Below are 14,782 nucleotides of genomic sequence, written 5' to 3' on the forward strand. Positions count from 1 at the left end.
TCGTCCGCCTAGGAGCAGCGGATATCGGGTCATCGTTTTTCTTGTAAGCGCCATTGCAACACTCTTTTCTGGCGAGAGACGAAGACCTCTGGAAGCCAGGTACATCGAAATGTGCAATAGTGCTCTCTGAAGACGTTGCTGGGGAATATAGCGCGAACGTGACGCGGTCCAGATGCAGATATCATCAGCATAAATTGTTATGCGGACCCCTCGCGGAAGGTGTCTTCTTATGTGAATAAGGACAATATTGAACAGGAGAGGGCTAAGCACCGCTCCCTGTGGTACGCCCCTCTCCACTGCGTGAAAGCGTGTTGGACCGTTTGGAGTGGTAATAAAAATTTGTCGTTCTTTTAAATAATGCCCAATCCACTTGTATAGCCTTCCTCCAAGGCCAAGACTGCCAAAGGCTGCGAGAATTGCATGGTGAAAGACGGAGTCAAAAGCGGCCTTGATGTCTAGGAAAACGGCTGTTGGGATGTACCCAGCATGAAGGTACTCCTCAATTGATGAGACGAGGGCGATGATATTGTCAGTCGCAGACCTGTTTTGACGGAACCCGTTCATTTCTTGGGGGAACTCATTTCGGCTTTCTAGGAACCAAGTTATGCGCTTGCAGATCATGCGCTCCATGAGCTTACCTACGCAGCTCAGTAGGGCAATGGGCCGGAATGATGCGTAGCTTGTTGGCTGCTTACAGGGTTTCAAAACGGGCACGATTTTCGCCAGCTTCCATTCCGTGGGGACCTCACCAGCCATCCAGGAAGAATTGTAATACTCCAGGAGTCGAAGACGGGAGGTGTGGGGTAGCTTTGCAATGGCGTCATAGGTCACCTCATCATGACCCGGAGACGTGTGCCTGTTTGTCTCCGCGATAGCTGTGGATAGTTCTTCCATTGTGAAAGGCAGGTCTAACGCTGGCACTGCCGCCTTTGGGATGCCTGTTTGACCATCTGCGGAGAGTGTCGAATGCCCTGACCCTGCCGACAGCAGCTTGCAGTATTCTTCTGAGACTTCTTTTATAGATTTTTGTTCGTGAAGGGAGAGTGCAGCGAAGGGGTGGAGTTGTTGAAGTGGCGTGCGCATACCTCTAACTATCCGCCAAATATTGGTTACTGGTTTGCGCACATCCAGCGTAGAACAAAAGTCACGCCACTTTTGCCGACTGAGGTTATCCATGTAGCGTCGTATGTGACGTTGTGCCCGTCGGCATGCACATAGGTCATCGAGGCTTTTTGTGCGCAGAGCTTTCCTTTCAGCTCGCCTGCGTATAGCGCAAAGCCTTTGGAATGTGTCATCATTTGAAGGTAGGTTATCATTTTTAGCTGTAAGTTGTGTACTCGCCCTCAGGCAATACGCAATTGTCGATGCTAATTCCTCATTGCGAGTTGCCGCAGTAACTCCTCTGCTTACAGCGTCCTTGTATGCGTCCCAGTCTGTATATTTTATAAGGAATTTCTTTGGGTTCCTCTGCGCATGGAAAGCCGATATGAGGATTGAGTAATGGTCGCTTCCACGTGTCTCCAAATCAGTGCACCAGCCAAAGTTGTGGGCGAATGAACTTGTGACAAATGTCACGTCGATGCTGCTGGTAGTCGTCGGGCCTCGGAGGTAGGTGATGCTGCCGTCATTTAATGGCTGAACTGAATGCTTGGAGAGAAGTTTTGCAAGCTTGGCACCTCGGGCACACGTATGTGAGCTGCCCCAAATTTCATTATGAGCATTGAAGTCTCCGCAAATAATATGCGGAGAGGGCGTCCTTGCTATCAAGTCTTCAAGTCTCAAAGCATCAAATGGCGTACCTGGCTCAAGATATACTCCAATCAGAGTGTACTGTTGTCCGGCAATAACTGTGACAGCGCATACGTATTCATTGTCGCTTTGAGGCGGGACATCAACCGGTGAGGCCGGGATATCCTTGCGAAAGCATATCAGCAATCTGCTGACGTTATCTGGTCGTTGTGAATGATGGAAATAGTATCCATTGAGTCGGAAAGTTTCCTCGACGCGTGATTCACAGATGACTATGAAGGGGAAGCGGTACGCTCGCACGAGCTGTCGGAAATCTGAGAGTTTAGAGCGTAGCCCGCGAGCGTTCCACTGGAAAATGGTGCATGTACGAAAGGTGTTGTGGATTGTCAGCTGCGGTGAAGTTCTCGCTGTGGAAGCCATGATTACTGAAGTGTGGTATTACGCCCCTGCGGAGCGTAGGAGACCGACACCAACGGCTCCATTGCAAGGACAGCTTCTACTTCTGGGAGTCTTCCTGACGAGGGGTTTGCACGGATAAGAGCCTTGATGGCTGCAAACAGCATCGGAATCAGTAGGCATGTGACATCTTGTTCAGTGCTTCCGGTTTGCTGCCTGCCGCTGATCTTCTTGTCATGTTGTGGCGCCCTAGGGTCAGAGCAAGCGACGCTGTTTGTCGGGTCTTGTGTAGTGCGTTGCAGTAGCTTTGATGAAGGAGAAGAACCAACGGACTTTCCACGCTTCTTTTTTACCGCATCTGCGTAGGTCTTGTCAGCTGCTCTGCCACGCTGTGTTGACTGATTCTCGGAAAGAGCTGCCGTAGTCGTGAAAACCACGTCGGGGTTAGGTGGTGGTTCATGGCGCTTAGGGGGTTTCCATTGTGTTTGCTCTGCCGTGCGAGCAACTGTGGCTGCTTTCTTTTTATAACACCCTCCATAGGAAGCAGGGTGTGGGCCACCGCAGTTAGCGCATTTAGGTTGCGCTCTCGAAGTGCATTCTTTGTGCGAGTGGGGGCCAGCACACACTTTACAGCGCACGGGGCCGTTACAGTGTCTTGATATGTGGCCATGCCTCTGGCATTTATAGCACTGAGTTGCTACTCCGACGTATTCAGTTACAGGGTAACTACAGAACCCCAGCGTTACTCGTTTTGGTAGCGGCGCATCTTTTGCGAATTCCAATATAACTGTGCGACGGCGTACTGCTTTTATCTTTCCACCATCCTCAGGAGTGTAGGCGATTAGCCTCCTTGCTGAGAGGACACCTTGGTCGCGTAGATATTCTTGCAGATATTCGTCTGTGTAGGTGACAGGTACATCTTGTATTTTGCCATAGCATGCCACGTAAGAGTATGGGACTCTGGCCTCTACAGCCACTCCAGCCAGCTTAGTTACCGTGAACAGACGGTTGGCGGCGGGCAGCGTCGATACTGTAACCATCAGGCTCCCATCCTTGTGAATGCGATGGCTGAGGACTTTTTCTTGAGCCGATGCTACAACCGCCGAAGCCACAATGTTGGGGTTGGCTTTCCATAGGCTTCCTCCTTCCTCAGTGGGCCTGAAAACTACAGGAACACCGGTAGCTCTCTTTTTCTTGTACGATACAACTGTAAATGATGCTTGGTCCATGTCATCTGGATGGTCGGTCAGAGGCTCATTGCTGGCTTGGTCGTCGCGCAGTCTCTTGTTTGGCGGGGCCTGGTCTGTAGCCGCAACTACAGGGGCCGCTGGACCCGTCGCTGGCGCTGCTGCCATCAGGGCAGCATGCAGTTCAGCTGGCGGTGATGTTCCTTTTCGGCGTTGATACGGCGCACGGCGCCGAGGAGGTCGCTTGACGTGCTTTTGCCGGCGGCCAGGGACACCCAGGTCGTCGCACGTCGAGGACACACGCCAAGAAGACTGGAAAACCTCTGAAGTGAGAAAATAAAGCCGAAAATTACGGACCGGTGTCAGACAGCCGGCCCACTAATCGCCGTCTTCTTCCTCCCCCATTCTTATCCTTCTAGTTATCTCCCTCTCATTATCCGGATCAGCTGTCACTACCTGCCCTAAGTAGACGTATTCCGTCACAATTTCTAGGCTCTCGCTGCCGATTGTGAACTGTTGTTTCCTTGCTAGGCTGTTGAACATTACCTTGGTTTTCTGCATGTTAATTTTTAGACCCATCGATCTGCTCTGCCTAACTCATTGATCATGATTTGCAGTTCCCCTCCTGAGTGACTCAGCAAGGCAATGTCATCAGCAAATCTCAGATTATTTAGGTATTCTCCATTTATTCTTATTCCCAACTGTTCCCAATTCAGGCCTCGAAATACCTCCTGTAAACATGCGGTGAACAGCATTGGCGAGATCGTGTCTCCTTGCCTGACGCCCTTCCTTATTGGAATTTGATTGCTGACTTTATGGAGGACTATAGTAGCTGTGCAGTTGCTATATATATCTTCCAGTATTTTGACATAAGGCTCTTCTACCCCCTGATTACGCAATGCCTGTATGACTGCTGAGGTTTCCACTGAGTCGAATGCTTTCTCGTAATCAATGAAAGCTATACATAGAGGTTGATTACATTCTGCGCATTTCTCTATCACCTGATTGATAGTGTGAATATGATCTATTGTGGAATATCCTTTACGAAAGCCTGCCTGATCATTTGGTTGATTAAAGTCTAACGTTGCCCTGACTCTATTAGCGATTACCTTAGTAAATACTTTGTAGGCAACGGATAGTAAGCTGATCGGCCTGTAATCTTTCAAGTCCTTGGCGTCTCCCTTCTTATGAATTAAGATAATGTTTGCATTCTTCCAAGCTTCTGGTACAGTCGAGGTCATAAGGCATTGCGTATACATGGTGGCTAGTTTTTCTAGCCCGATGTCCCCTCCATCCTTCAACAGATCTGCTGTTACCTGATCCTCCACAGCTGCTTTTCCCCTTTTCATTGCTTCTAAGGCTTTCTTTACTTCATCTTTCGTTACTGGCGGGATGACGCATTGCTGTGTACTGCTGTCTTTCTCATTAACGCTCTGATTACATTGGCTACTGTACAGGTCTGTGTAGAACTCTTCGGCTACGTTAACTATCTTATCCATATTGCTAATGACATTGCCCTGCTTGTCTCTTAATGCATACATCTGGTTTTTACCTATGCCTAGTTTCCTCTTCACTGTTTTTAGGCTACCTCCGTTCTTTATAGCATGCTCGATTTTCTCCATATTAATCTTCCTTATGTCGGCTACATTGCGCTTATTTATTAACTTTGATAGCTCCGTTAGTTCTATTCTATCGGTAGGGTTACATGCCCTCATGTTTTGGCGCTTCTTAATCAGATCTTTCGTCGCCTGAGATAGCTTCCCGGTATCCTTTCGAACTGTCCTACCGCCTACTTCTACTGCGCACTCCGTAATTATTGTTGTCAGATTATCGTGCATTGAATGAACATCAAGATTATCTTCCTCAGTTAAAGCCGAATATCTGTTTTGCAGCGCTATCCTAAACTCCTGTGCTTTCCCTCTTACGGCTAACTCGTTAATGGTCTTCTTCTTCACTAGCTTCTTCTGATCCCTCTTCAAGTCTAAGCTAATTCTAGACCTTACCATTCTGTGGTCGCTACAACGCACCTTTCCGAGGACGGCCACATCCTGAATGATGCCAGGTTTAGCGCATAGTATGAAGTCGATTTCATTTTTAATCTCACCATTGGGGCTCTTCCAGGTCCACTTCCTGTTTTCTCGTTTGCGGAAGAAGGTATTCATGATCCGTAAATTATTTCTATCCGCGAATTCGACTAATAACTCTACCCTGCTATTTCTGGAGCCTATCCCATAGTCACCTACCGCGTGGTCGTCAGCCTGCTTCTTGCCCACCTTCGCATTGAAGTCGCCCATCAGTACAGTGTACTGCGATTTTACTTTATTCATTGCCGATTCTACGTCCTCATAGAAACTTTCAACGGTCTGGTCATCATGGCTGGATGTGGGTGCGTAGGTCTGTAAGTATTTGAGACAGAAATGGTAATAGCGCTGCAATTAGACGTACACAAGAAAGACTGACACAGGACATGCGCTAACTTCAAGTTAGCGCATGTCCTGTGTCAGTCTTTCTTGTGTACGTCTAATTGCAGCGCTATTACCATTTCTGTCTCAAATAATGCACCATCTAGCCCAAACTGACGTTCTTCTAAACCGTCTATAAGTATATAACACAAATATTGGAAGGATTGCATACTTGACAAAAATATTCCTGGTGGGAGAAAAGAGTGGTACATTGGAAATACATCTCACTGCTTTTTTCCGAAGCAGATTTATCTTAAGATTTGTTATGCCTGTTGTGCCCCACACTATGTTACAATGTTGCAAATGAGGAAGTACTAACGCATTGTAAAGTATGATCTTTACCCTTATTGGAAGAATGTGCCTAAACCGCGCAAGTATACCAAGGGCTGAGGCGACCTTTGAACGTATGTAATCAATATGTGTATTCCAGGTTAAATTGCTTGAAAAGGTAACTCCCAGTGTTTTTACGAACTCAACGAGCTCTATAGGCTGGCTATTGAATACGGCTTTGATAGGTCGCGATATTTTCTTTCCCTTAGGACGGAACAACATAATTTTAGTCTTCACTGGATTTATTAGCAGATAATTTGCTTCTGCCCATAAACTGAGTTGAATAAGTGCATCGTTTGTTTGTTTTTCGACGTCTGTTTCGGAAGTACCTGTGATAAAGAAAGATGTGTCATCAGCATATGATACTACATGAGCGCTACTTGTGCTGTAGCAAATATCATTTATATAAATTAAGAAACGTAATGGCCCAAGTATGCTTCCTTGAGACACTCCAGATGTTATAGGGAGAGTAGAAGAAGTTGCTGTGTTTATATCTACATACTGAGCTCTGTGTGATAAGTAGGATTCTAATAAAGTTGGCGCTACACCACGTACACCATACCTATTTAATGTAAAAAGAAGGACATCTTGATTAATGAGGTCAAATGCCTTAGTAAAATCGATATAGATACCAATAGCGAGTTTATTTTCTCTAAATGCCTGTATTATAATTTCTTTTTGTGTTAGAAGTGCCGTTTCAGTAGGCCTATGCTTCCTAAAGCCGTGCTGAAAGTCAAGGAATAAGCGATTGTAATCAAAATATGAAGTTATTCTGGTATGAATTATTTTCTCAATGCCCCTAGAAAGCACAGGAAGTAGGGAAATCGGTCGATAGTTATTGAGTAAATTTTCATCTCCACGCTTAAATATTGGCACCACTCGGGCAATCTGCACTTCCTTAGGGAAAATTCCGGTGGATAAAATTAAGTTGAATATGTAGGTAATAACAGGGCACATGACATCGAGAACATACTTGACAGGCAGTATTGGCATACCATTCGAGTCCTGTGTTTTGCTATTTTTGATGTTATTTATGCAAGCGAAAACTTCGGCTGAATCAGTTGGGGCTAAAAAGAGGGACTGCGGACTATCGTTTCCTTGTACGTACTGAGCGTAATTTCGGCAGATACTCACATTCTGGTTAATTACACTACTTTGTTCAATAAAGAAAGGATTAAAAGCATCTGCCAAAGAAGTACCGGAGAGTAGCTTTCCGTCATGCGTAAGGGCATCAAGTGTAGATGCATTAATGCTGGGATGCAACAAGTTCAAATTGCGCCACACAATATCTGGACGTTGTGCGTATTCATCACGGAACATGTTTATTAAGAAACAATCTTTAGCCTACTTTAGTTTAGATGTAACTTTATTTCGATAGGTCTTAAACTGTGCAAGTATTGTTAAATCTTTTGTTCTTACAAATTTGGCAAATAACGCGTTTTTATGCTTAATCATATTCAACAACTCTCGCGTTAACCAGGGTTTTCGCGCTTTCTTCGGTTTCTTCACTTGCACTAACGGAAAATGTAGGTTGTATATATCTTTAAATATGCTTATAAATTTTGAATATGCAGTATTACTATCACTCCATGTGTAGACGGAGTTCCATGTTTGCTGTTCAACTGCGCACCGGAATGACTCAAGGCGAGCAGGATTAATTACTTGGCGATAAGTAGTTTCCTCTCTATTCCACTTGATCGGAAAGGGCCTATCTACCAATAGAAAATTTCCCAGATGGTCGCTCATGCTAGTATACGTAGTTCCAGCGAATATTGTGTCAGTGCTAATATTAGTAATAAATACATCCAATAAAGTAGAGCTTTGTTCTGTGATCCGTTTTGGATAAGTGATAACATTGGACACCCCATATGCAGAAAGGGTAAGGCTGAGTTCATTTTGGTTAGGCGTAGGTATAAGCATGTTCACGTTCAGGTCTCCACCCAAAAAGATATTCACTTTCTGTTCCACAACATATTCGAAACTTCGTCTAAGAAGGCCAAAAATCGGCTAAAAGTACCAGACGGTGGCCTGTACACCACGCAAAACAGATTATCAAGGTGGCCTAGAGTAAGCACCCCAAAATCAGGTGTGACAGCACAGAAACGTTCTTCAGTATCACAGATAACATTCTGTTTTACAAGAATAGAAACACCGCCACCTTTCTTGTCCTGACGATTGCGAAAGAAACATTGATAACCAGGTGATTGAAATACAGCCGATTCATCTTCATACCATGTTTCAGTAGGCATTAACACCGTGAATGATACTCCGAAAAGATCTAGCAAAGCATTCATTTCACTTTCTTTATTTTTTAAAGAGCGAACGTTGTGGTTAAAAAAGGATAGGGCTGGCTTTTTGGTCAGAACCAATTTCTGAATTTCTTGCGGCAGAAAACCCATAATTGTTGGACAACAAAGCCAGATAAGTGCAAGCACTTTACGCTATCTTGGACAGGTCGTCCACGCGGGTGATAGGGTAGACGGGTGTGGTATCAGATTTGCGAACATAGATTTTTCCGTTCTTGACCCAAGCGTATTTCCAACCCTGCGCTTTTTTCGCTGCATTTGCAGCACCAAAGAGACGTTTCATGACTGGGCACAGGTGCTCGTTTACAAAGATGTCGTTGTTCGGTTCTAACGCCAGGTCATTTGCCGTAAGCCTGCACTTTCTAGCTTTTTCCAGGAAAGAGTTACGCTGAGCTCTGCGTGTAAACTGCACAATTATGTTAGGGGAGGCAGCATTTCCGACAGTTTGAACACGATGGCAAACCTCAATGTCAGCGTCCGCCAGAGGCATGCCAATTTCTTGAGCTAGTTTTTTCGTTAGTTCTTGCAAGTTTTCATTTTCTATTTTTGGCACTCCTATAATTTCAATGTTGAAACACCGTGAGTGCTGCTCGGTCTGCACTCTTGCTAGTCGGGACTCTTGTTCCTTTACCTGTGCACAAAGAGCCTGACGTTCCTCTAGCAGCGTTCTTATTGTTTCTTTCAGATCCTTGTTCTCTGTTTCAACTCTTTTAACAGAATCTTTTATTTCTTCATAGCTTTTGTCAATAAAGCCCATGCTGGTCTTAATTTCTCTGGTATCTTTCCTGAAGTCTCGCTAGATACTTTCTCTCATATCGCGAAACTCTTGTTTTATTTCACGCTTCAAGTCTTCAAACATTTTCTGAAGCTCTTTGGTCATTTCTCAGACTTTGACAAACAAAATGCAAACCAGCTCCAAAACAAGACGCGCAACAAAGTGCTTGGCAGCAATATGGTAGCGGATTCACACTGAATAGTTTTACATGCAGTAAATGAAAATTTCTGGTAGCAAACCTGCAAAATATGGGCAGAAGATATAGCACGGCCGTTGTCTCCGCTACCACAGCTGCCAAGTGATGCTGGACGAAACTGTCGCAGAATATGTAGCCTCAGTCAATGTGACGTCACGCCGGGGCATCCAATGGCTGATGGCCTCCTTCTCAGACGGCAGTGATGGTGCAGTCATGTGCTGCACTCGGCAACAAGGTCTGGCCACGGGAGCTGCAAGCCCTCCTGTAGAAAGCGATGCTGCAAAATATGGGCAGAAGATATAGCACGGCCGTTGTCTCCGCTACCGCAGCTACCAAAAAACCGTAAAAAACCCACTTATTTTTTCTTATACATTAGGTTCTTCTCCACTACGTAAAGCTATCAACTACAAATATTTGGGTGTTACCTTGACACCAACATTGTCGTGGAACACACATATTAATAATATTTGTTGAAATCTAAGGTTCGACGAAATCTCGTCTGGTCGGGTGAATACATTGGCGAAAATAACGAAGCGCCGACCAAAAGGTGTTGTCAAGATGGAAGGACGTTTCGACTTCCACACGGAAGTCTTGTTCACTGATGGAAAAATTTCGCACACAAAGCTTAAGTACGTTGTGCTAATCGTCGCAGGCATCTAGCGTACGAGGGCGGTAGATTGCCGATGTTACGGTTGAGCGTCTGATCTGTTGTCTGGATAAACAAAGACTCCAGATATTGGCGTGACATCCAGTTTTTCTCACGGCCGATAATTGCCGCTTCTTCCCAAGCGATATCATGCTTCGTGTTTTCAACGTGTTCAGCCAGTGCGTTGGAACAAGCCTTCTTTTTCTTGACATCATTCTTGTGCTCATTCAGCCGTCTTTCAAAGTTTCCGCTTTCACCTATGTAGGAGTGATCGCAGTCTGAGCAGGGGATTTTATAAATTACTCCGGGAAACTTTTCCTTTTTTAGCTTGTCCTTTACGGACACCAACTCGTGACGAAGCTTGCACGCAGGCACGTGAGCTATATGCACATCGTAGGTGCGAAAAACGCGGGCCAATGACTCGCTCACGCCTGGCACATAGGGTATTGCAGCTCGGGCACGGCAAGGTAGGCGAACGGGCTGAGCTGGTCTCGTTGTCTGCTGTATTACAGCGTTCACGAAGTGCTGTGGGTAGCCACAATTGTTGAGCTCGCGTCGCACTTGGCGTATGTCAGAGGCTTTTTCTTCGGGTTTCGAGCATATTCTTTCCGCACGACGGACGAGGGTAGAAACGACGGAGCGCTTATGGCACGTAGGATGGACTGAATTAAAGTGAAGGTATTGGCCTGTGTGCGTGTCCTTTCTGTACACCTTGAATGATAGGCGGTCGTCACGTCGCTCCACCATGACGTTCAGACAACATCTTGACAACACCTTTTGGTCGGCGCTTCGTTATTTTCGCCAATAATATTTGTTCTTCTGCTTTCCGCAAACTGTGCTTTTTGAGGCACAAACTAAAAAACACCCCTACTAATTTGAAATTACTCTGTTCCTTTTCATTTGTTCGATCAAAACTCGAGTATGCATGTATTTCATGGGATCGTCACACAAATACAAATATCAGTCACCTTGAAAGAATACAAAGGCAGTTGGGTTCATATTTAATAAATTCGCACGGCTTCAGTCTCCCTCTAAAATTATGGCAGACAATTGTATACCCACTCTTGAATAACGTCTAAAGCAGTTAAGACTTGAATTCCTTTCCCTCCTTCTTAACAACAAACTTCAAATGAATAAATCACCTTATATAACGCCTGCATTAACGCGCCTCACAAGACATCATCATCCTGACTCACACACACCCTATTATGCTCGAACTGATACGTTTAAATTTCTCTTTTTTCCTCGGACAGTATCGCACTGGAACCATGGTTTTCTGACTGCAGTGGGACTAAAAATTGTATAAATGTGTACTTGTTTGTTCCTGTTTTGTTCATTATTATATGTATATATACTAATGCCCCTCTGCTTGGACCCAAGGGTCTGCAGCATGTAATAAATAAAAGAAATAAATAAAATAAGTATAGGGCCCACGTGGACTTACAGAAAACTGAACTTACACCCCTGTCACACGGCATTCCTCAAAGACCTTTCCGGCAAAGGCACCTCTTTTTACCAAAGGACTGAAAGTTCAAAGGAACAGCGCCGCAGTTACACGGTGCAGCCCAAAGGTGAATTAGTCGTTGAGTCTTAGCACCCGCTGTTGTGCTTGAGGCGGCTGAAATGAGTGTTTTAAAGTAGAAGAGGCGAAATCTGTTTATTCGTCGAGCTCAGACAATTTTCCTTTCTATTTTTTTCCGTAAAAGAACTGCAGCAGCTACTCTCATCAGCAGAATCAGGTTTTGTCTATTGCATGGCCACCAGGGGCTCTTGGTGTTGCTGCAACACTTTTACCCTTTTACTGTTTTGAAAGCTGGGCATATAATATAAACACGCGTACAAAAAAACAAACTTAGAGACACGATTCGTATTTCTTTAAGATGTTTTCAAGCATTGTTGGCTGCATCTATCTTTTGTCATTGCTTCCACTTTTTGATGTTGCATAGCACTGCGATCACAGGTTCTCGCAGGCCGCACCTTTGTGCTCCAAAGGTCTCGGACGGGCGCCTTCCCCTCCAAGGTCCTTAGCGGCAAAGATGCAGCATTTGTGCCATGTAGCTGCACTCATTACGCCTTTGGATATGAGGACCTTATTCTCATAGGCCTTTGTGGTGCCCGTGTGACAGGGGTATTATAAGGGCAGGAATGACCGAAACGCAATCAACCAATCCAGGCAATTCACACAGCTAACGGAAAGCAGCTACATTACATAAAGACTTACAAGGTGAAAATATTTAATTTTTAAAACTAACACTTTAAGAAAGTCGCTTGTTACATATACAAGGGGTGCTCAGGAAGCATCTACTGAAGTACCTTCCGTCAGCATTACAGAGTTTAACTTTCTTGTGCAGATTGTGACAAGTCTAAAAATAAACAGATTAGCGGCTCAGTCTAATTAAAATATTGGAAGTGACGGGACAGCAAGTGCAGTGAAATGTGGGATAGGTGGTAAGGAAGCCGTATTTTGCAAGTAAATTATTTTCAAAGAAAACAATAAAAGAAATCAGAACGGAACACTCCTGAACGTTCATAATGCACCTTCCTACAACCAAGTAGAGTTTTGGGTTGAGCAGACCTTCCAAAAATGATCCAGGAGACGTTCAATCTCGCCATGTTATGGGAGATGGAACGTGAGTCAAACACCACGATCCATAGTCCAAACAAGAGTTCAGGCTACGAGAAAGGGTCATCAACTCCAAGATATTTCATGAGGCATTGTCAGCTGGAAATACTATGCAAACGACAATATAGAAAATAGGAGGTGTTTTTTTTACTACAGTTTATGCCACAAGCAAATAACGGGATACACCTATAATTCAAAAATAAACCTGGGCATTGTGTGGGCAGTCAAAGCGAAATTGTGGGAAGTTGTCGGAAAATTTGCTGCTCTGTCACAACAATGCCCCAACTCACAAGTCTTCCAAATTGCACTATCTGGGAATATGACTATGATGCTCTACCACTGAACCTGCTGTGCAGGCCTGTGTCCCGGTGGTTACTTTTTCTTCCGTAACATAAAGAAATCTCTGCACAGGCTACAATTGCCTGATGATAATGTAATCAAGCAAGCAGTAACAGGTTTCCTCCTTCAGCAGCAACACATCTCTTTCTGTTGCGAGGGAAACCATATGAGGTGAATTGAAATTAGCGTGCTAATGTCAAGGAGGTTAGACTGATAAGTAAAAAGTTTAATTTTCTCCGAAATACTTTTTATACATTGGGGCATACTTAGTACAATAGGGCAACTTAGTACCCTTTGAAGGAGTGTACGATGGGGGGCTAGTTGGTAATCCATGAACTAAGAACGAAAACCACGCAAAGGACGATACACCTGTCTACTTCTTCCCTGTGTATCGTCTTTGCGTGGTTTTCGTTCTTAGTTCTTAGTACCCTTTGTATTATAATGGTCAAGAAATAACCGTGGATGCACTAAGTGAATGCCTCCACTAACGCAGATTGTGTATGTGTCACAAAGTTCATGCCTGCCCTGTCCAGCTTTGACCTTTGTTTCCCAGAAACATGTCGCGGAGCGGCGTCGACGACTTTTTCCTCTCCCCCGCGGGGAAACGGCATTCTCACCATAGCGTTGGAGGGGTCACTCAAAACTACTCCCCCCCCCCCCTCCTAGCATTGTTGCCATACAAGTGGCAAGCGCTTGCACGTGTTGGGAACAGCAGAAGCGGATTGAATGCCCCGGCACTGTTCGCGGCCCCCAATGATTCCTCGTGGGATTAAGGCATTGTGCCGAATTCTTTCGACATTTCTTCATGTGTTCTTTTTTTTTTCTTTTTGGGAGCTGTATTCCTCTGTGCGTGGCTCCTGACGAGTCTTTTTTTTCCCTGTGTTTTTTTTTTTCATTCTTTGCCATGCGAAGGGGGCGACGGGAACGCCGCGCGCTGGCAGTTGGTCTGGAGATTTCGGTGCGTGCGGTCGTGAGGGAGGTCAGCCAGGGAAGTGGTCGGCAAGGAGCCTAGGCGGAGATCTGACACGTAGGGCGCGGCGACGGTGGTCCCGAAGACGCGAGGCCCAAGTTCGCCCGTATCCGCAAGCCCCCATCAGCCCCGCGACGAGCAACCGCAGCCCGACGCTCCCTGCGACCGCACCTTGCCACTCCGCAGCTAAGCCATCGTTTCTCACCACTCACTTCATTTCTTTTATCTTTGTATTTTTGCTTTCCGTGTTTCTCGTTGTAATCCTTTTACTGTATTTCCGTCTCGTAACATTTTTGTATAGCAATCGCCCTCATGTTTCTTTCTTTGTGTTAATTGTTGTGTTAACGTGTTCAATTGGTGCTTGTGTTATTTGCGTCACGTCCGTGTACGGCGCTACCTTGTCGGGCATATTGTAACACTTGGTTGTTGTTTGCCTAATTAAATTAATTCGCTACGGAACTTGCCTACGCCTCATGCCTCCGGTCAACGACAAATCAGGCGTGGCCCCTATCGTCGGTCAGCAGTCGAATCACAATCTCTCGCACGCGGGGTGGAGAAGTTTGCCGCTCCTCCCCCTCCGAACTTACGGGGAGTGCAGTGGTGGGAAGGTTGGCCCGATTAATTGTAACTTCGGCGCCAACCAACCCCACAGCCGCCCACGATATCTTGACAAACTGGCGTCCGCGACAGGACGTGCTGTCCACGATTGGCCGTGACCGCGAGGCATATCGTTCAAGTAATATCTCACGTACTGTCAGAACTGAGAACAACGAACCGTTGGTGCAATGGCAGGGTTAGAAAAA

At 45.5% G+C, this 14,782-nt stretch overlaps 1 protein-coding gene across 2 annotated transcripts in view; it reads left to right on the top strand.

Moving 5' to 3' along the window:
* LOC144106253 (uncharacterized) overlaps positions 1-14,390 on the top strand; it is a 63,151-nt gene extending 48,761 nt beyond the window's left edge. For both annotated transcript variants that reach the window (XR_013308943.1, XM_077639012.1), the window contains exon 2: positions 13,922-14,390. Coding sequence is in view for 1 of the 2 variants with exons in the window: in XM_077639012.1 (XP_077495138.1) it covers positions 13,922-13,983 (62 nt within the window). In the remaining variant the exon portion in view is untranslated. The remainder of the gene's footprint in view (positions 1-13,921) is intronic.
* The last annotated feature ends 392 nt before the right edge of the window (positions 14,391-14,782 follow it).

Source organism: Amblyomma americanum, chromosome 10 (assembly GCF_052857255.1).
Source record: "Amblyomma americanum isolate KBUSLIRL-KWMA chromosome 10, ASM5285725v1, whole genome shotgun sequence".
Lineage (NCBI taxonomy): Eukaryota > Metazoa > Arthropoda > Arachnida > Ixodida > Ixodidae > Amblyomma > Amblyomma americanum.